This window comes from Heteronotia binoei, chromosome 4, assembly GCF_032191835.1.
Source record: "Heteronotia binoei isolate CCM8104 ecotype False Entrance Well chromosome 4, APGP_CSIRO_Hbin_v1, whole genome shotgun sequence".
Lineage (NCBI taxonomy): Eukaryota > Metazoa > Chordata > Lepidosauria > Squamata > Gekkonidae > Heteronotia > Heteronotia binoei.
In genome coordinates, this window is record NC_083226.1 from 20,823,060 (window position 1) to 20,843,611 (window position 20,552).

The 20,552-nt window shown below is 49.5% G+C and overlaps 1 protein-coding gene across 1 annotated transcript in view; it reads left to right on the forward strand.

Annotated features, from left to right (window-relative positions):
- Positions 1-3,018: 3,018 nt before the first annotated feature.
- Positions 3,019-20,552, forward strand: part of ZNF384 (zinc finger protein 384) — a 56,882-nt gene continuing 39,348 nt past the window's right edge. The window contains 4 exon segments of the mRNA XM_060236898.1: positions 3,019-3,317; positions 7,251-7,321; positions 7,413-7,653; positions 8,991-9,321. Coding sequence (XP_060092881.1) covers positions 3,041-3,317; positions 7,251-7,321; positions 7,413-7,653; positions 8,991-9,321 — 920 coding nt within the window. The 5' untranslated portion in view covers positions 3,019-3,040.

Here is a 20,552-nt window from a genome sequence, read left to right on the forward strand (position 1 = left end):
AGAAAGGAAAATATTAAATGATCTGCCTGAATAGATGAAGTAGCACCATTGCAGTTTTGATTGTTTTAATATTGCTTATTGTGTATTTTATGTTGTTAGCCGCCTTGAGTCTGCATAGAAGGGGCGGGATATAAATATAACGTAAATAAACAAAATACTCCTTTTACCGGCCTTGGAAGGATGGTTGAGTCAACCTCGAGCCTGCTACCTGATCCCAGCTTCCGCTTGAACTCCAGTCAGTAGCAGAGCTTAGGACTGCAGTACTTTAGCTTTACCACTCTGCGCCCTTGAAAAGTCATCTTTCAACACGGCTGATGAATCCAGAAGGCCCCTGGCTTGTCTTTGGTTGCCTCCTGGAGGAAGGATCTCTTCAGGCTTGAGCCATGAAGGAAGGAGTCAGACGCAGAGAGGAGGAGAGAATAGGACAGGGGTATCAAACATGCGGCCCTATCAGGATTGCCCATGGAAGGTGGACTCCTATCAGTTCCTCGCCCCGCCCCCCGAGCAACTGGCTGTCATCTGCTTCCTTCTCCCTCTCTCTTGCTTCCTTCTGCATAACACCTTGCTTTGCAAGGCTTGTTCAATTACACAGAAGCAAAGCCTCTATTCCTTCTATTGGCTGAGACTCCTCCCTCCCCTGTCCCCTGGGGAAGGAAGGAAAGAGCCAGAGCTTCTTTTGACCAGTTCCCCAGATCCCATGGGAGAAATACAAAGAAGGCACCTTTAAGACCAATGAGTGCTAATGTTTTAAACATGTTTTAAGGTTTTTAATTTAAAAAAAAATTATTTATGGTTCTTAGGTAAACATATATAGAAGTAAGTATATACTACGTTTTTTAAAAAAAACAGAAACAAATCATAGCAGAGAATAGTGCTTTCAGCTACCAAAAAGCCATAATAAACCAATAGCAATTAGAAATATTGCATTTGAGCATACAATGGGTTATGTGGAACTGTTCCTTGTGTTGCCAAGTATTCCACTATAGGAAACCAAATAGAAATAACTTTTGCCCCATGTTAGTCTATAGATGATATAACCCATCGAACAAGAAAATTTTGCCATAACAAAATGTTCCCACAGGCGTTATTGCTACTCAACCATCGTCAGTTTGGAATTAGATACTCATTTTTCTGCAATAGTAGTGCGAGCTACTGATAACAGTGTGTGTATCCTCACATTAGTACTAAAATAATTACCTGGGCCTGACCATTTACTTAGGGTCTTAAGGTAGTAAAATATTAGTAATTTGCTGTATTTCTGTTATTTGTCTCCAAAAGTTTGAATACACATAGAAGCTTACCAAGAAAAAAAAAAGTCTCCCTTGAGCCCACTTTTTTGTGCAATGAGAATCTATGCTTGTGTTTAAATGAGCCGTAATGCTTGAAGGTATATACTACCTTGTGATGAGTTTTGGCATTTGGAACTTAATATTAAAAACCCTAGAAGTATAGCAAGTATTAAGGTGTTTTTAAGGTGTTTGTGTCCTTTATAAAGTTGATATCTCTGCTGCCTAATCTTAAATAGATACGCACATGGCCCAGCCCATCAAAGTCTCATTTATGTCAGATCTGGCCCTCATAACAAATGAGTTCAACACCCCTGCATTATACCCCATTGAAACCCCTCCCCAAACCCAGCCCTCTTCAGGCTCCACCCACAAAATTTCCAGGTATTTCCCAACCTGGAGTTGGCAACCCTAAGAGTCATGAAAAAGAATTGCTGTAATAGCACCTAATAAACTTTTTAACACCAATTCACATGTGTCATTATTTTTTTTCCTCCAAGTATATTTTCATAACACAGTCATTCAAGTATACAAAACCTAAACCCCACTGGATCTTGAAATGTCACAAGGTTTACAAAGCACTTAAGTACATTACATCACTGAAAAATTATTATATTATGTCTTTGGGGAGGGATGGTGGCTCAGTGGTGGAGCATCTGCTTGGGATAGGGTTGCCAAGTCCCATTCAATAAATATCTGGGGACTTTGGGGGGGGGGGGGAGCCAGGAGCAAGGTCATGACAAGAATAATTGAACTCCAAAGGGAGTTCTGGCCATCACATCTTTAAAATGCCTTCCCTCCATTGGAAATAACGGATAGGGGCACCTTCTTTGGGGACTCATAGAATTGGACTCCAAAGTCCAATCTTTTTGAAATTTGGAGGGTGTTTTGAGGAGAGGTCCTGCATGCTATGCTGCAGATTTGGTGCCTCTATTTCAAAAAACAGTGTCCCCCCCAACCCGGATTCCCAGATACCTAGGGATCAATTCTCCGCTATACCCTATGTATGGGAATCGGTCTCTATAGGGAATAATGGAGTGACCAGTAGACCTCCCATCACCCCGCTTCCTGATGACCCTGAAGCAGGGCGGGGAGGGCCTCCAAACTGGGGGTTCCCCTGCCCTCACCTAGGGAAAGGTCCCAGGTTCAATCCCCGGCATCTCCAACTAAAAGGGTCCAGGCGAGTAGGCGTAAAAAACCTCAGCTGGAGACCCTGGAGAGCCGCTGCCAGTCTGAGCAGACAATACTGACTTTGATGGACAGAGGATCTGATTCAGTATAAGGCAGCGTCATATGTTCAATTATTTAGAAGCAAGGCAACCTCCATAATGCCCCCCCCCCCCCCGAGCGAAGCTAAACGGCTCCAGTGTGGTTCTAAGAGTCAGCCAGCCCAGACTGAATCACTCGGGAGTTTTTGGAAGAGGCGGTGAGGTGACGTCACCAGGCGGCGGAACCCGCCCTTCTCGGCCACGCCAGACTCCGCTCGGTGCCTACGAACTGCGGCCCTTCCAGCACCCGGTCCCCCTTCTCCACGCGCTCCAGCCTTTCGAACGCTCCGTCCTGGCCGCCACACGCGTCGCTTCCGGTGACGCCTTCCCTCCCGGGCTCGCGACCCGGAAGCGTTCGCCGAGGCGCCGCCTCCCGACCTCGGAAGTGGCTCCCAGCTCCCTTTTCCGGTGAGGAGGAGGCTGCCGTTGCCGCCAGTGGGGCTGGAGCTGGGGGGCTGTCTCCGGGGGCCGGGTGGGGGCCGGGGCATGGGCAGCGGGCGAGGGAACATGAGCGGGTGTCTTCGGCAAGGGTCGCTTCCGGGGTTGAGTCACCCGGAAGCGGAAGAGGACAAGGGCTGTCTCCTGTCCGCCTGGCTGTCTGGGGGAGCGGCGTCGGCGGGAGGCGGCGGAGGTGGCGTCGTCGGCGGCCCCGGGGCCGGCCCCTCGCAGCTGGTGGCCCGAGCGCCGCTGGACTCCGCGTCGGCGCGGCCCTTGTTCCCCGCCTCAGCCCGGACGGGGCGGAGAGTGAGGGGCCGCGGGCGGGGTCAGTGTGAGCCGAGGGATGCGAGGGCTGGGAGGGGGAGGGCGCCCCTGAGGGCCCTGGGGCTGGCCTAGGCGGGAGGGGGCGCGAAGGGCTTCCCCTTCCCCGCTTTAATCTCTCCCCCCACCCCATCCTCAATAGCTGAAAAGCGGCCTCTGGGAAGGGGAAGGGAGGACGGGTCGACCCCAAGGCCAGTGACAGGCGGGAGACTCAGCGAGTTAGTGCTTTGCCCAGCTGGCCCGAGGAACTCCCTGACCAGGGGTGGCCAAACTTGCTTAATGTAAGAGCCACATAGAATAAATGCCAGATATCTGAGAGCCACAAGCCACGAACGTCAGATGTCGGAGAGCCGCAAGACGTGAGCATCAGATGTTTGAGAGCTGCAGGACAGGGAGGGAGGAAGGAAAGCAACTAGATGGGGGAGGGAGAGGTAGAAAGAAAGCAGCTTTTAAATGCATTCTCCAAGCTGCCAGCTGGCTTGGCTTGGGCAAACTGTCCGACAGGTCAGTGGGGGTTTCAAGAGCCACACAGTATCTGTAAAAGAGCCACAATTTGGCCACCCCTGTTCCTGGCACAAGAGGTCGTTGACGGCTACTGGACTGCGTGGGTTTAAAGGGGGACAGACCCCTTCATGGAGGAGGACAGTGTCCTGGTTGGTTGTTCTCCAGAATAACGAAATGGAAACTCCAGAGTGTAGGGTCTGTGTGTCACTGAATAGTAGATACCCCTTGGGAGGGAGAGAGCAGCAGTTTGGGGCTAGTGGGCTTCCCAGAAGCATCCGTTTGACTGCTTTAGGAAATGGGATGCAGAGGCAGGCTTTGATCTAACAGAGCTTAAAATGAAATAGCTCACCTGGTAGATTCCCCCTCACCTTTCTCTGTATTAGGTCTATATCCATGACTTGTCAGTCACTTTAAGCATGATAGAGGATGTTACAGGCCACCCTGGAGATCCCAAAGGGGAGGTGACAAAACCTTTCTGGATGCGTTACAAAGTATAGCTTTTCAAAATATCGGTAGTATCTCCCAGGTAGATGAAAAGGAGGAGTACTGGGAGAGATTAGACACACACACACAAAAGTTCTCAAAGTTCCATGGGAGGAGAGAATAGTTCAGCATGTAGAACCCTCACATGCGCACATACAGACAAATGATTATGTTCTTCCAGTAAGAACTGGTGTTTTATTCTAATGATGTTTCCCTGTGTGTGGTTTTTCGAGGGAGAGGAAGAAGAAGCTCTGATATGCTTTTAATTACTGGTGTGTTGGATAAGCATGTAGGAGTCATAGGTCACGCATCCTTTATTATCTGGCTACACACGAGCGTTGGTGTGTTTCTTTACACATATTTTTCAGAGTTTATTCTGGAGTTTGCTTCTCCCACTTTGTCCTCTGAATTTCTTCAAAAGTGTAGTTTTTTGTTCGGAAATTGTAACTTGTATCCCACTGTAGTAGAGAGCATCTCTCTTTTGGCATGTGGCATTTGAGAGTTCGATTTCACACAGTGCCTTAGAAGGTGCTGTTCTGTCCTGTGTGGCATTTATTGGGTACTTTGATGCTTTAGCTGAATGTGTTTTGATTCATCCCTTGGTGGCAAAATAAACGATAGTTGTTTCTTAACTGATTTTCTGTTTCTCCAAACTGATCCTTAACAGTCTGACAGAAACCTGATCCTTCCTGGGTGGTGCCAATTGGGCCTGTTTTGAATTAAGTGTTAGTAATATGTGTTTTCTCATCTTTCCTTGCATATTTGCTGTTGGCTGTTACTACATACTTTCATCTGCTATCGCATCTGAAGTTCGTCAGATCTGTTTCCCCCTGAAATGAGAAGTGGGCCGTGCGTGGTGATATTCCTTCTGCAGATTGTTTATGAATGACCTGTTTTTGCCACTGCATACACATTTTGGCTTTGAAATTGTTGGGGTTTTTTTGCTTTAGAGCTGCACTGATTGCTTTTGGTAATAGGTTTGGAGGCGAGAAGAAGGCTTAAAGCTGCCCTGGTCACTCCTGATAGTAGGCTGGAGATGAGAAAGAGGTTTGTTTGGTTTGTCTCTGATAACCTTTTTTCTTTCCTCCTGCAAGAAGTTGCATAATCATAGTGAAGTGATTCTAAACTTTGTGCAGCTCCCATTCTCTGCGTGTTTACCTGGGAGCAAGTCCTGTGTCTAAGGGGACCTACTCCTGAGAAAGTGTGCAAAGAGTTGTAGCCACTGTTGGATAGTCTTTAAGAGGTTAGTCTTGGTGTTGTGACACTAGGAGCGATACATGCAGTAGCTTTTATAAGTCTGCATCTCACTTTGTAAAGGCTTACATGGTCAGCTGAAACCTGAATACTCCAGATCCTAAATCTTGCTTTGCCACTGTAAGTTCCTTCTGCTAGATTTCCGTTCTGCAGAAATGTGCTCTCTCACTATATGTGTAGATTTTTGGGGAAATATGTCTGGCTCTTATGTTAGGCTTCTTTTTAAAGATCAACAGAAGACATGTAGGGCTTGCATGGTTCCACGCATGCTCTCTAGAGATTTTATCTGGAGTGAGTGAACATAGGGAGACTGAAGTAGAGACTCAAGAGTAGGGATGGGCACGAATTGAAGCACAAATCATGATTCTTGCCTAAAATAGCGGATTTGTGGGTCATTCCACATCAGTTGCGTACTCGTGTTACGCACATCTGACTAAACAAAGCGGCTTGTTTATTGAGTGGTTTGTCTGTGTCGTTTTGGGCAGGGGGTTCTCCTTGTGCGCCATGATGTGCCCAGCATGACGTCACCCGGAAGTGTCGTTATCGCACCGGGCGCATTGTGCGCAGGGAAAGACAATTTGTTACTTGGGGAAAAAACCTTATTTATTTATTTATATTGGGATTTATATTGGGATTTGGCGATGTGCCTTTATATTGGGATTATGGCGATGTGCCTGGCGTGGTAATGTCACTTCCAGGTGACATCATCACGCTGGGCATGTCGTGGCGTGCCTGTGCATTCTAGCCCTCTCGCATTCCATGCATTCTGGAACCAATAAACTACAGTTCGTTCAGAAATTTTTTTAAAAACCCATAAACCGAACCACCAAACCAGGCAGATCAACAAACCACAAAACGAACCATCATTTTTGCATTCTTAAAAGCTCTCTTGCACATAAGGGAGAGGAAAAGGGAAAATAGTTCCAGGAAAAGAAAGTGATCCAGAAGATTCAAAACCCTTTGTTCTGTGTTCTATAAAAATAGGGTTGAACTGGGTTTAGGCAGGTGGCCTGTCATTTGAACCCACAGCTGAGTTTGCCTCATTACTTCCCAGTCATCTGAAGCAAATCAAACTCCGTGTTGTAAACTCCTGGCATTCAAGGATCACAAATATTCTTGTAGCCTGAAGAATTATGGCTATAGTTATGCCATCAACTTTTCTGCAGGAGTTAAGATGCAAGCTTTATTTTTTGAAGGGAGGTCACTCAGCGCTGCCTTGTTATCTCTGCTCTGCTGCTGTGTTTTGTTGCAGGGCGTGGGCAGCGTGGTAGTGTAAGGAAGCCCATCCAGGCTCTTGTTCCCTTTGGTTTCAAATTGCACAGTATCCTTTTGGTCTTTCTGTGAAGACTGCACAGACCCAGCGGGTGCATTTCACACACACACTGAATAATGCGCTTTGCAACTGGATTTTTACTGTGTAAGAATGGCAAAAATCCACTTGCAAACTGTCGCCCTGTGAAGGCGCCCAGTGCCTGTCCTCTGAAAAGTTGACACTGGAATTCAGATAGCGATTTGAGCTTTGGGAGCTTTGGAACATCAGGGTGCATATCTGCAGAATCCCCGTGTGCTTTACAGGCTGAAGAAATCCCACTAGTAGAGTTGAGACTGGGTTTAAGATAGGAAAGGGACCGTCCCTTAAGAACAGTGAATAAAAGTTCTCTTGACATCCGGCCCTTGTGTCTCTTTCTCTCCCCAGCTAGAATGGAAGAATCTCACTTCAACTCCTCTCCGTATTTCTGGCCTGGGGTGCCCACGGTCTCTGGACAGGTGAGGCGAGCCCCTCCCTCTTTAACGTCCTTTTCTGAAGAGGTGACCTGCCGCTATGCTAAACGGCCTCTCTTTCCCCCCTTCGCTCCAGATTGACAACAGCATGTTCATCAACAAGATGAAGGAGCAGCTGTTGCCCGCAGAGAAAGGCTGCGGCCTGGCTCCCCCCCACTATCCTGCCCTGTTGACCGTCCCCACCTCCGTGGCCCTGCCGACCAGCATCTCCATGGAGTCCGACACCAAGCCGGAGCAGCTCACCCCGCACAGCCAAGCCCCCGTGACGCAGAACATCACGGTGGTGCCTGTGCAGTCGGCCGGGCTCATGACAACAGGTGAGAAGCTTGAGAGGAGGCAGGAGGGAGAGTCGGTGGAGGGATGCCTCTAGAAGGGTTGCTGGATCCTCGCAGAAGAAAGGTACAGGGTGACCAACATTCCCTCTAAGCTGCAGAGTCTTGTGAGCAAAAATTCTACTTTGTGAGCTGCTGGCGTTAAAGTTGCGAGCTGCTGGCATAAAGGGGAGGGACGGTGGCTCAGTGGTAGAGCATCTGCTTGGGAAGCAGAAGGTCCCAGGTTCAATCCCTGGCATCTCCAATGAAAAAGGGTCCAGGCAAATAGGTGTGAAAAAGCCTCAGCTTGAGACCCTGGAGAGCCGCTGCCAGTCTGAGAAGACAAGACTGACTTTGATGGACCAAGGGTCTGATTCAGTAGAAGGCAGCTTCATATGTTCATGTTCAAGTTTCGAGCTACTGCATAAATTAGTGTGCTCTGGGGTCATCCTTAGCTGGAGGCTAAGAATCTGTGAGCGAGCTCACGCTTATTCAGCTTAGAGGGAACACTGGGGGCGACAGAATGGAAGAGGGCTGGAACGAAATGTGACCCGAATGACGCTGAATGACAGTAAACCATTCGCTGTCTGCCATTGTGATGGCATCATGAAGAAACCCTCAAGGAAGAGTAAGGAGTGGTGTTGTCAGGGAATCTTATCTGAACTTAGGGGTATCCAAGTGGCCACAGGATCAACTTGCTTCTGAAAGTAGGGGAACCTCACTCAGCATGCCTGCCAGGTGATATTTATGCCAGGAGGCTGTTTCCAGGGCTTTTTTTGTAGCAGGGACTCTTTTGCATATTAGGCCACACCCCCTGATGTAGCCAATCCTCCTGGAGCTTACAGTAGGCTGTGTAAGCTGTTAGAGGATTGACTGCATCAGGAGTGTGTGACCTACTATGCAAAGGAATCCCTGCTACAAAAAACCCCCTGGCTGTGCATAAGAGGGCTAATAAAAACAGGAAGAGGAAGGAGCAGCAGTTGGGGTTCGTTAGAGCTGCTGGAAATTATTGCTGTAAGAAGCCCCCAGCAACTGAAGGGACATGAGGATCATTACATTGTTTCGTGTTCTGCAGTTGCAGTATATCTGGGCCACAGCGCCTTGCCTTGTTGAGCTTTCTTTGACCACCCAAATCCACTAGGAAGACCCCTTGCCTCAGGCAAGGAAATGGCCTCCGGCATAACAACCATCTAGCCGAAAGTGTGTGATATTCCAGTCCTGTACCTCTGGGAATGCGAGAATTCTCTTATCGGTTAATATTTTAAGGAACAAGTTCTGCTTCTCTCAGTACATAGACGTTCTCTGGGGCTTACGTCTGACCTGCCTCTCTCCTCTTGCTGCAGGCCCTGGTCTGGTGATCACTTCTCCCTCTGGATCGTTGGTGACCACAGCTTCCTCCGTGCAAACCTTCCCCATCTCGGCGCCAATGATCGTCTCGGCCCTCCCGCCCGGTTCCCAGGCCGCCCTCCAGGTCGTCCCTGACCTTTCCAAGAAGGGGGGCGCCGCCCTTGCCGAGGGAGGGGCAGCCAGCGGGGCCGGAGGCATCACTCCCAAAGCGCCTCGAGGTCGGAAAAAGAAGCGCCTGCAGGAGTCCGGCTTGCCTGAGATGAGCGATCCTTTTGTGCTGTCGAATGAGGACGACGACGACCAGCACAAAGATGGCAAGACCTACAGGTGGGTCTTGAGTGCTGCTTTAACTGTAGCCAGCATCGTTGTCGTTTTCCGTTGAGAAGATGTCATGTGTGTGAGTATATGTTTTGACTAGGTTCGACTAGATGACCCCGGAGGGGCCCCTTCCAACTCTGCGAGTCTATGAGATGCTGGAAATCGTTTCTGTAAGAGCTAGCATTTGTTTTGCCGCGTAAGGGGATAGTTTTGTTAAATTGCGTGGTGTTCTGGTTCACTGGGCCTCTTTGGTTCCACTTCAAACATGGAACGGGCTGGAAAGAAGCGTGTAGTTGAACTGCAGGCGGATGAGGAACACACAAAGAGCTCATTCTGAGGCAGGGGTGGCCAAACTGGCTTAATGTAAGAGCCACATAGAGTAAATGAGTCGGATGTTTGTGAGCCAGAAGGAAGGTTGGCGGACAGGCAAATAGACAGGGGAGGGAGGAGAGGTGGAAAGAAAGCAACTTCAATGGCATTCGCCAAGTTGTTGGCTGGCTTGGCTTGGAAAAGCAATTTAAAGAGAGAAATGCCTTCTCTGAGCCAGCTGGCGGGGCAGTGGGGGCCTTTTGAGAACCATATAATATGTGTGAAAGAGCCCCATGTGGCTCCCCACTGCTCTGTGGGGAGCCAGTTTGGTGTAGTGGTTGAGTGTGCGGACTCTTATCTGGGAGAACCAGGTTTGATTCCCCACTCCACTTGCACCTGCTGGAATGGCCTTGGGTCAGCCATAGCTCTGGCAGAGGTTGTCCTTGAAAGGGCAGCTGCTGTGAGAGCCCTCTCAGCCCCACCCACCTCACAGGGTGTCTTGTGGGGGAAGAAAATATAGGAGATCGTAAGCCACTCTGAGTCTCTGATTCAGAGAGAAGGGCGAGGTATAAATCTGCAGTCTCCTCCTCCCCCCCCACCCCCAGCCGCAGTTTGGTCACCCCTGTTCTAGCGTGTCTTGAGCTGAGCTCAGTATCTCACCATTGCAGAAGGAAACGTGGTTGAGGAAAACCTGATTTCGCAGTCAGCTGGTGACCATGCAGCTGCAGGCTGTGAAGTTTTAGGGGGCAGCTCATTCTATCCAGTAGGCCTAAACCCATCGCTGGTGCCTCAGACCTGAAGCTGAGAACGGTCAGTCCTAGTTAGTACTCAGGAGACCATGGGGGAAGTCCAGGTTTGCTGTGCAGAGGCAGGCAACAGCAAGCCACCTCTGCTCGCCTCTCACCTTGACGAACCTACTGAGTTGCCATAAGTCATCTATGACTTGACAGCACTTTTCAACAGCTGTGGATAATGCAGCTCCACCCACCCTGATTGTGTTGGAACTTCCCTGGCTTTAGGGTGTTCCAGAGATGTTGGTCTACCGCTTGTTAACAAGCTTTGACCTTCTATTCCCAAAATTTTATTCCTGTATTATTGTTAGTGGGTAAGATAAAGGCCGTTATGTGGTGAGAGCATCTTTTGCTGTGTGACTGGAAGGAATTAGACACGCAGAGCAGGGACCGGATAATCATTCCTTCAGGGTCCAGGTGCAGATTCTGTTATCTTTGGATGCCGGTTGCTTACAGTTGCCTCGTACTGACATAACTGGGCTGACTGTCGGTCTGACTGTCTCTTCACACTTCTGTGTCTTTGCAATGGCGGCCCCTGCGTCTGGTCGTTCTGAGCTCCGTGACTTGGCTGGGAAGCTTAGGTTTGCAAGACAATACTTTCGGCATCTGTTGTGTTTCTTAATTTCCTCCAGTTCAAGACTCTCGGGCGCTTTGTTATCTGCTGACCGGCATGAGCCAATTTCCTCAAGTCCATCGTCCTTAGGGTGCAAGTCAAGTTTATTTTGTATCTGGGTATGGCTTGGTTGTGTTCTGTTTTGTTGAGTGGACTGAAGCAGATGTTGTGGTCCCACCCCGCCCACCCCTTGCTTTTTGTTCCTTATGTGGTGCGTACTATCCGTTCATCTGGAGTCCAGTCTCAGCCTTCACTGTATTAAGAGCTGGATCCAGCTGGACAGCCGTGTTGGCCTGAAGCAACAGAACAAAGTCGGAGTCCAGTAGCACCTTTAAGACCAACAAAATGTACGCTTTCATGTGCACACACACTTCTCCAAATGAGGAATGAGGTACAGTGAGCAGGGTGTCTGTTGTGTCTTCGCAGGGTGTCTGTTGTGCGGAGGAGAAGGTTATGGAGATTGTGAGCTAGTCTGAGACTCAGAGTATAGGGCAGGGTATAAAGCCAATATCTTCTATCCATTTTCTCATGGACTTGGAGAAATGCTGCTGTTTCTTAGCCCTGCAGCCCTCCCTAGAGAGGAGTTATGGGCTGCGTTGTCAGTCATGGACGCTTGTTTTCGTTAGGGATTTCTGTCCGAAATTCTGTTTCTTTATCTCAAACAGTGCGATGGATCACTGGATCAAATAATCATTGAGAGGCATTTACCATGAAAAAGCAAAAACATATTTATTTCTACAGGGAAAGGGTACTGGGAAGTGAAAGCAGCAAACACTATAGAACTGCATGCTTACACTAGAAGATCATGTGCTTAATGGAGGCTACTTCCTCTTCCTTCTTGACCTCTCTGCCTGAACAAAGGAAGTCACCTGACTAACTGACCAAACAGACAAAACATGTTTTCCCAGCTTCTAGGCCTTGATTGACAGCAGTCAGTATGTTCTTCCCGGGTCATGCAGACAACGGAATCAGGCACAGTGTTAACCCTATAATGACTGGAACTTTAGAACATCGCAAAGGACATACAGAACAGATATATATTTCCAATAGTTTTCTTAAAGGCTGCTGGTTTCAGCCTCCCCTATAATTGGGTATCTGGGTGTTGGGGGATTCTTCTGCCTCCTGCTTGGATAAGGGAGCCGCTGGTTGTCATGGAGGTGTTAAGCCTCCCCTTGGGATCTCCATTAAGTATCCAGTACAGGCAGATGCACGGTAGGTTCACGACTGGAATGGGCAACAAATGGAGAGTTACTGAAACAAGTTCTCAGTCTGCTGGAGACCAAGACTGCAGCAAGTTGAGGAATGTTCTTAACATCCAGGCAACCCACTAAGGTTGCTGTCAGCATTAAGCGGTCAGGTAAGCCGCAATAGCACCACTCAAGACCGTGTTGTATTCTGTTGCTATGGAGTCCCTTTCTCCTTCCCACATGGTCCCAGGTGAAGCCTGTTCTCTCCCTTTCAGTTGTGTGTAGGGGTGGTTTTTTTTTGCAGCAGGAGCTCCTTTGCATATTAGGCCACACCCTCCCTGACGTAGCCAATCCTGCTGGAGCTTACAGTAGGCCCTGTACTAAGAGCCCTGGAAGCTCCAGGAGGATTGGCTACATTAGGGAGGTGTGGTGTAATATGCAAAGGAGTTCCTGCTACCAAATAGCCCTGGTTGTGTGGATGTTGGACAGATGCCTGTCTACAAAGAGAGAGAAAGGATACTTTATAATGGAGCTCACAGCAATTCCTAGTGAACCCTCTAAGGGAGAGTACTTGTACCCAAGGAGGCTTCATTTCATGTTGCCGGAGGGCCCAGTTTATCAGAGGGCAAACCTGCTAGGGGCAAGAAGGACATCGCAAAGGGCAGCTTGCTGAAGGCTCCAAAAATGTCTGATTATCTGGCTGCATGCTAAGGAAGAAGAAGAGTGTGTGCGTGTCAAGATCTTACCGTTTGCTCCCAGCAGTTTGCCGTTGTATCTGAGTCGAGTCTCCAGCCCCTGCTCTGAAATAGGGAGGCGATAACTGGTCTCTCTCCTAGAACAGTTCAAAGGATTTATTTGCGTGACTGCTTAGATCCAGATCTCCAATCTGGTACCTGTAGGGCACCATACGGCCTGCTGAGTGCTTTTAGGAGTGGGTGGAGCCTTCGTCCAGCAGGCCTTCTGATTGGCTGGGCGCATTAAAAAGTATCCTGTTAAACAGAGCTTCTGCTTGAAACACTGAAGAGTTACTGTGTTAGAGTTGTGTGTGGTCGGCTACAACTTCAGCAACAGCCGGTCTGTGGTTGCACCCACCACCCTGTCTTAGGATTCCAAAGGTGCCTGCAGGCTGATCACGGTTGGGAACCCCCGGCTTCAACGCTGAAAAGATGCTTCCCTTTCCCAGTTCAGCACTAGCATTCTTCTTCTTGGGCTTTGGTTTTTCTTTGGCATCTGACCTAGCCGCGAGCAGTGTTCCCTCTAAGCTGAGTTAGTGTGAGCTAACTCTCCTCCTTTTAGCTCTGGCTCACACATTTGTGTCTTAGCTCAGGAGGAATGGCCCCAGAGCAAGCTGATGGATGCAGCAGCTCACAACTTGAATGCCAGTAAGCTCACAAAGTGAAATTGTTTGTCACAAGACTCTACACCTTAGAGGGAGTACTGGCCACAAGCAAGGACTAATAAATTCCTGCAGGTTCAACAGCTGCATGTGCCATACTCTCTCTATGCACAGCGGCACGATTCCTGGCTTTCCACAGCTGGCACAGGCATCTCCGAGTGCTGGCAAGTTTTCCATGGGCATGTGATGCTGCCTTACCTTTTGTCAGACTACTAGTCCATCCAGCCCATCCATATGGTGTAGTGGTTAAGTGTGCAGACTCGTATCTGGGAGAACCGGGTTTTGATTCCCCACTCCTCCATTTGCAGCTGCTGGAATGATCTTGGGTCAGCCGTAGCTCTCGCAAGAGTCGCCCTTGAAAGGGCAGCTTCTGGGAGAGCACTCTCAGCCCCACCTACCTCATAGGGTGTCTGTTGTGAGGGAGGAAGGTAAAGGATATTGTAAGCTCCTCTGAGATTCGGAGTGGAGGGTGGGATATAAATCCAATGTTGTCATCATCATCATCAGTTCAGGGTTGTCTTCTGGCTGGAAGCAGCTTCCGAGCGGCAAAGAGAGGCCTTTTCCAGCCCTGCTACCTGGCTCCTTGTCACCAGCACTGCAGGGAACTGAGCCTGCAAGATATCAGCTCTCCCGCTAAGCCTTAACTTCTTCAACCCAACCAATCAGTGCGTTTTATAGCTGGACTGTCCTTTGCTGCAAGAGCCCCGTGGCGCAGAGTGTTAAAACTGCAGTCCTAAGCTCTTCTTATGGCCTGAGTTCAATCCCCGGCAGAAGCTGGGTTTTCAGGAAGCCAGCTTCAGGTTGACTCAGCCTTCCATCCTTCCGAGGTTGGTAAAAAAGAGTACCCAGCTTGCTGGGGGGGAAGTGTAGAGGACTGGGGAAGGCAATGGCAAACCACACCATAAAAAGTCTGCCGTGAAAACGTTGTGAAAACAACGTCACCCCAGAGGTGGAAACGACTGGTGCTTGCACAGGGGACCTTTCCTTTTCTTTGCTGCACCTCTCTTTTTTTCTCTCTCCTCCTTTCCGTGTCTTGTGTGCTCAGTGAAGGTGGCCAGGGCTTTTTTTGTAGCAGGAACTCCTTTGCCTATTAGGCCACACACCCCTGATGTAGGCAATCCTCCAAGAGTTTACAGAAGGCCCTGTACTAAGAACCCTGTAAGCTCTTGGAGGATTGGCTACTTCAGGGGTGTGTGGCTACAAAAAAAGGTGCCTTAAGGTTTGTTTCGAGGTTTATGTCTCCAAATGCTGGCTGAGTGTAAAGCTACACATTTTCAGTTTTGGTCTTGAGGGTATGGCTGGAGATCAACGTTAACATGACCGCTCCTTGAGTTTATGCATAAAATATCTGCAGAGCCCAGTCAGCTGCCAGTAGAAGTCTGCCTTACTAAGTTGCCCCCGGACCACAAGAGGCGCTCTGCCTTGTTCTTGTCCCCGAGGCCCTCTGCCTTGCCATTCTGCCTCAGAGTGCTCTGCTCTCGGAAGCTGATCTTGAGTTCGTTCTCCGCATGGGACTGTTCTCGGCCAGGCAGCCCTGGTTTTGTCGATGCAAGAATTTATTTATTTCATTTATTGATTTGATTTGATTTATATCCTGCCCTCCCCGCCGAAGCAGGCTCAGGGCGGCTCACGGCATAAAATCCCAACAGACAGTTAAAATCAATAAGTATTAAAATTACACATTCAACAGTAAAACAAGGGATTCAATAGTTAAAACAATTAAGAACAGAATATCAGTTCGGTGCTCTTTCCGTGGTGACGTCATTTCTTCCAATTCCCTGAAATACAGGCGCCGCGTCAGTTAAACGCCAGCCGGAAGAGAACAGTCTTGCAGACCCCTGCGGAACTGGCGGTGGGAAGTGGTGGGCTCTCCTTCCGTGGAGGTTTTTAAACAGAGGCTAGATGGCCATCTGAATTTGGATGAGATCCGCAGATGAGAATGCAAAGCAGGGGTGGGGGGAACGGCATGAAGGGATGGTGGGGCACTGAAGGAGATGCTGTGACGCTTGGGTGCCTGCAGCCCCATGTGAGAAATCTGAAACCACACTCTCTGCTTTAAAAAACAGATGTGTAATAGTGCGTTCTTTTCCACTGACAGTCGTAAACATGTTGGCTTTGCCTTGGTGAACGTCTGCTGTCCCGATCTCTGTCAAAGCACGGGGCACGACTAGCCACTTGTTCTGCCTCCCTTTTTGCTGTCCTCGCCACCACCTCAGGTTGTGCTGTAGCATCCCAAGCAGACGGGCAGCTGGGTGAGGACTTGTGCAGGTTCTCCGGTTAAGCAGACTTTATTTCCACAAGGCACAAACTCAGGGTGCTGCAGAAGGACAGAATCTAGGTGCGCAAAGCGAAATGAACAAAAGGACAGTCACTGATTAAGTTACTTACAATCTGGGATGTGTCTGGCCTTAGAGTTGCAGGAGGCCCCTGTCCATGATGCATCTGCAGCTTTCTTTAGAAGATGATGATGATGATATTGGATTTATATCCCGCCTTAAACTCTGAATGTCAGAGTCTCAGAGCAGTCACAATCTCCTTTACCTTCCTTCCCCACAACAGACGTACCGTGAGGTAGGTGCAGTTGAGAGAGCTCTCACAGAAGTTGCCCGTTCAAGGACAGTTCCGTGAGAGCTATGGCTGACCCAAGGCCATTCCAGCAGCTGCAAGTGGAGGAGTGGGGAATCAAACCCGGTTCTCCCAGATAAGATTCCGCTCACTTAACCACTACACCAAACCAGCCTATGTCTAAATGTTGATGATGATAATTGGACTTATTTTCCGCCCTCCACTCCAAATCTCAGAGCGGCTCACAATCTTCTTTACCTTCCTCCCCCGCAACAGACACCCTATGAGGTAGATGGGGCTTAGAGAGCTCTCCCAGAAGCTGCCCTTTCAAGGACAACTCCTGCAGATAGCTATGGCTGACCCAGGGTTATTCCAGCAGCTGCAAGTGGAGGAATGAGGGATCAAACCCGGTTCTCCCAGATAAGAGCAGCATTCTCCTATGTCACCAGACGCATGACTGCAGGCACTCCTGCAGTGGATGCAAAAGAAGAAGAAGAAGAAGAAGATGATATTGGATTTATATCCCGCCCTCCACTCCGAAGAGTCTCAGAGCGGCTCACAATCTCCTTTACCTTCCTCCCCCACAACAGACACCCTGTGAGGTGGGTGAGGCTGGAGAGGGCTCTCCCAGCAGCTGCCCTTTAAAGGACAACCTCTGCCAGAGCTATGGCTGACCCAAGGCCATTCCAGCAGGTGCAAGTGGAGGAGTGGGGAATCAAACCCGTTTCTCCCAGAGAAGAGTCCACACACTTAACCACTACACCAAACTGGCTCTCCAAGAGCTCTGTAAGCAAAGGAACCACTCCCCTTTTCAGACCCCCCCCTAGTGTTCTTGGTCCTTCACCCAATACGGTTGGGGTTCAATCCTGCCAAATCTGGACCCCCCCCAATCAAGAGGTGTGACAACATCCGACTAGGGTGTTTTCTCTCTCCGTTGGAAAAAGGATGCTCTCTATCCAGGAAGCGAACCTTCTCCCCTTCTTCCCAGCCACAGAACCACTTGGCCTCCTTTCTGTCACCATAAGGGCCCCAGCATGTCTTGCCCCTCTGCCCATCATCTCGTTACAGCTTCCAGGGCTTTTTTTTGTAGCAGCAACACCTTTGCATATTAGGCCACACACCCCTGATGGAGCCAGACCTCCAAGAGCTTACAGGGTTCTCTCCTTACAGGGCCTACTGAAAGCTCTTGGAGGATTGGCTACATCAGGGAGGGTGAGGCATAATATGCGAAGGAGTTCCTGCTACAAAAAAAAAAGCCTTGACAGCTGCTATTAAAAGTGAAAACTTTTTGTGTGTGTGAGACTTCCTCTCCTCATGGTTTGTTCTGTGGGTTGCAGTATAAGAATTTTTAGGGAGGTTCTTTGACTCAGTGGAAGAGCCTCTGCTTTGCATGCAGGAGGTCCCAGGTTCAATCCCCAGCATCTCCAGTTAAAAGCACCAGGCAGTAGATGATGTGAAAGACCTGTGCTTGAGGCCCTGGAGAGCTGCTACCAGTCAGAGTAGACCAGGGGTTCCCAACCCCTGGGCCGTGGACCAGCACCGGTCCGTGGCCTGTTAGCAACCGGGCCATGGAGTGAGGCAGACGCACCACACTGCCCCTTGTGCCCGCCTGGGTCCCGGGCGGACGAAAGAGGCAGCGTAGCCTCACTCTGAAGCACCACCTCTTTCATTCACCCAGGCAGGCAGAAGGGGCAGTGCGGCAGTGACCTTCGCCTACCCCTCATTTAAAGACATGGAGGGCAGGGATGGGGTGTGGGGGCAGCAAAAACCCCAGTAGCCCCACCCCCACTGGTACTTGGAAGAATTGTCTTCCACAAAACCGGTCCCTGGTGCCAAAAAGGTTGGGGGCCACTGGAATAGACGATACTGTTGCTTGCTCAGGCTGGCAGTAGCTCGTCTTCATCAACGGCAGCCGTTGATTCACTGGAGTCGGACTGCGTATCGTCGCTCAGACGGTCTCCGTCGAATCCTCGAGGCAGCTTTTCTAGAAAAGGACAAGACAAAGCTTTGTAAATGCCGAGCGAAGACAGGTGGGATTTTAAGTCCCGCTTTTGAGTAAAGGGTGTTAAACGAAAATAAATATCAGGGAGGAGGCGGTGAGAGAAACTTCAGCCTGAAACCTTCCCGTTCGGCGATGCATCTAGTTCTCTCTTGCCTCCTCTTGCGGAATGGCTGCGGTTTCGGCCACCTTCATTTCAGGGGGGTGTTGCTGAGGGTTTGTTGTGAGGGTTTGGAAAGGGAACATGAGTTAACCGCTGAGCTATGGCAAGAATCCCCCTCTCTCCCGCAAATCCAGCTTTGAGGTCTTTTTTTTTTGCTCCGACCTGGAGTGTGAGCGTCTGCAGTGTCCTCATTTAAACAAACAAAAAGGGGAATTTTTTTGGCTTAATCAAAACCACCTGTTGAGGACTGCCAGACATGAGTTAGGATTTTGCAAAAAAAACCCACCCCGAACCAAAACAGTCTGGAAAACTGAAACCTGGCACAGTGTGCTGGTGGCACTCAGTCGTTCCTTGGAAAAAGCTGCAGCCATCTTTTTAAAATGTGGAGGGCGCCCCGCCTTAGTTGCAGGAGAAAGACGGAGCTTGCCAGTGAATGAATTCTTTAAAAATAGTTGAGCTTACCCAGAAGGCATGTGGTGGGGTCCATTGGCAGAAACAGAGGGAATACAACGAGCCTTTGTCCTTTTTATAAAGGCCAGATGCCCAGAGATTGGCTGCGGTGTGTTGTTAGGATGGTGTTCTCTTAAGGGATGTGGAAGGAAGCAAGCATAACTCGCCACGCTGCAGCCCGTTGAAGTATATGCGATGGTTTTTCCACATCACCAGGGATTGAGAATGGAGACAAGTATGGGGTCAGAGTCGACGAGGGGTACCTGCAAGGTTTACAGGATGGGTTGCATGGATGAAACCTTGTATTCTAGACTGCGTGTAGTTTTGCGCTAAATCCCCATGCTGAGAAAACCTACCCCTCAGTGATCTGAAAGAATGGCACAAAGAAGATTCCTTATAGTCTCAGTTGGGACAACGTCGGCAGTGTTTTCTGTAACTCTGGCCTTGCTGTTCGCGAGGAGGAGCTGGGGCACTGCAGAAGGAGGGAAGCGGTCTCTTCTCTCTTCTACAGGAATGGCTCACTTGGGATTACTCCCAAGGAGCAGGCCAGCGGGAAGGCTGGTTCTATATCGTCTCCTTGCCCAGTGACTCCGCTCAGCACCAACTCTGGCATTACCCGAAGAGGAAGAGATCGAGCCACACACTTCCTTCACTCATCCCAAGCCCTCCAAAGCCCATTTGAACGTCTCGCAAGGAGGGAAGATGTGAAGAGCTCAGATTGGCTCAGGGAAATAGTGAGGACTGTGCATTTTAGGGTAGAGATTTTGGCCTTCCCCAGGGGTCGTTTTGTAGAAAAATAGGTGGCGGAGCTCATTAGGATAACTCAGTAGCATATGCCCCCCCCCCCCAGCCAAAAGCAACATGATGCAAGAACGGAGAACCCTGGTTGAGTGAGGCCTGCTTGGGCTGGCTAAAGATCCAGCCAGCCCAAGCAGGCCTCACTTGCACGGGGCTCTCCTGGGTCCCCCGCCTCCCCCAGTCAAAAGACCAGCAAACCACCCACCACCCAAAATCACATAAGTGGAGAAAGAGTGGCGCGGGCTTCTCCAGGGGTTAATGAGGGCTGCTGGGGGCGTGGCAAAGACCCTGGTGGCTGGCTGACTGCCTGCTCTCCTAATCCAGGGATTGTTATGCAGCTGCACCTACTATTCAGTGGGTAAGGTAGGTGGGGAGGAAGAGGGGAAACCCTCAGAAAGGTTTAGGAGCTGTGCTCCTGTGAGCTTCTGCTGAATCTGAGGCCTGGCCTTCCCCCTTACCTTTTTAATCAAGGAAGGCCTTTTCTCCCTCTGCCATGCCCTCTGGCCATACCTCCTGGTTACTTTGTTTGCATAGAAATAGTAGGGTTTTTAAAATAAAATTGTGTGTTTGCGCATGTGCGTGCATGCCTGGAAGACATGGTGACTTCCAGCAACCCCTACTGGGGCGTGGAGGATATTCAGAGAAGTGGCTTCATACAGCCCACCTCTGCACGCCGGCCCTGGTGTACCTTGGATGCCTCCCATCCAAGTACTTTCCAGGGCTGGCCCTGCTTAGCTTCTGAAATCTGACAAGATTGACTTTCCTGGGCTAGCCAGGTCAGGGAAATAGCAGGTTGAAAAAAAAAAAAAGGGTCCATGATCCCCTGCTCTGTCATATTTATTTATTATTATTTATTACATTAAATTTCTATCCCGCTCTCTCCGCAAGCGGACTCAGGGCGGCTCACAACATTCGTTTTCACAAGTTAAAAACCAATAAAACATGGATTGCAAATGGAAAAATTTCCAA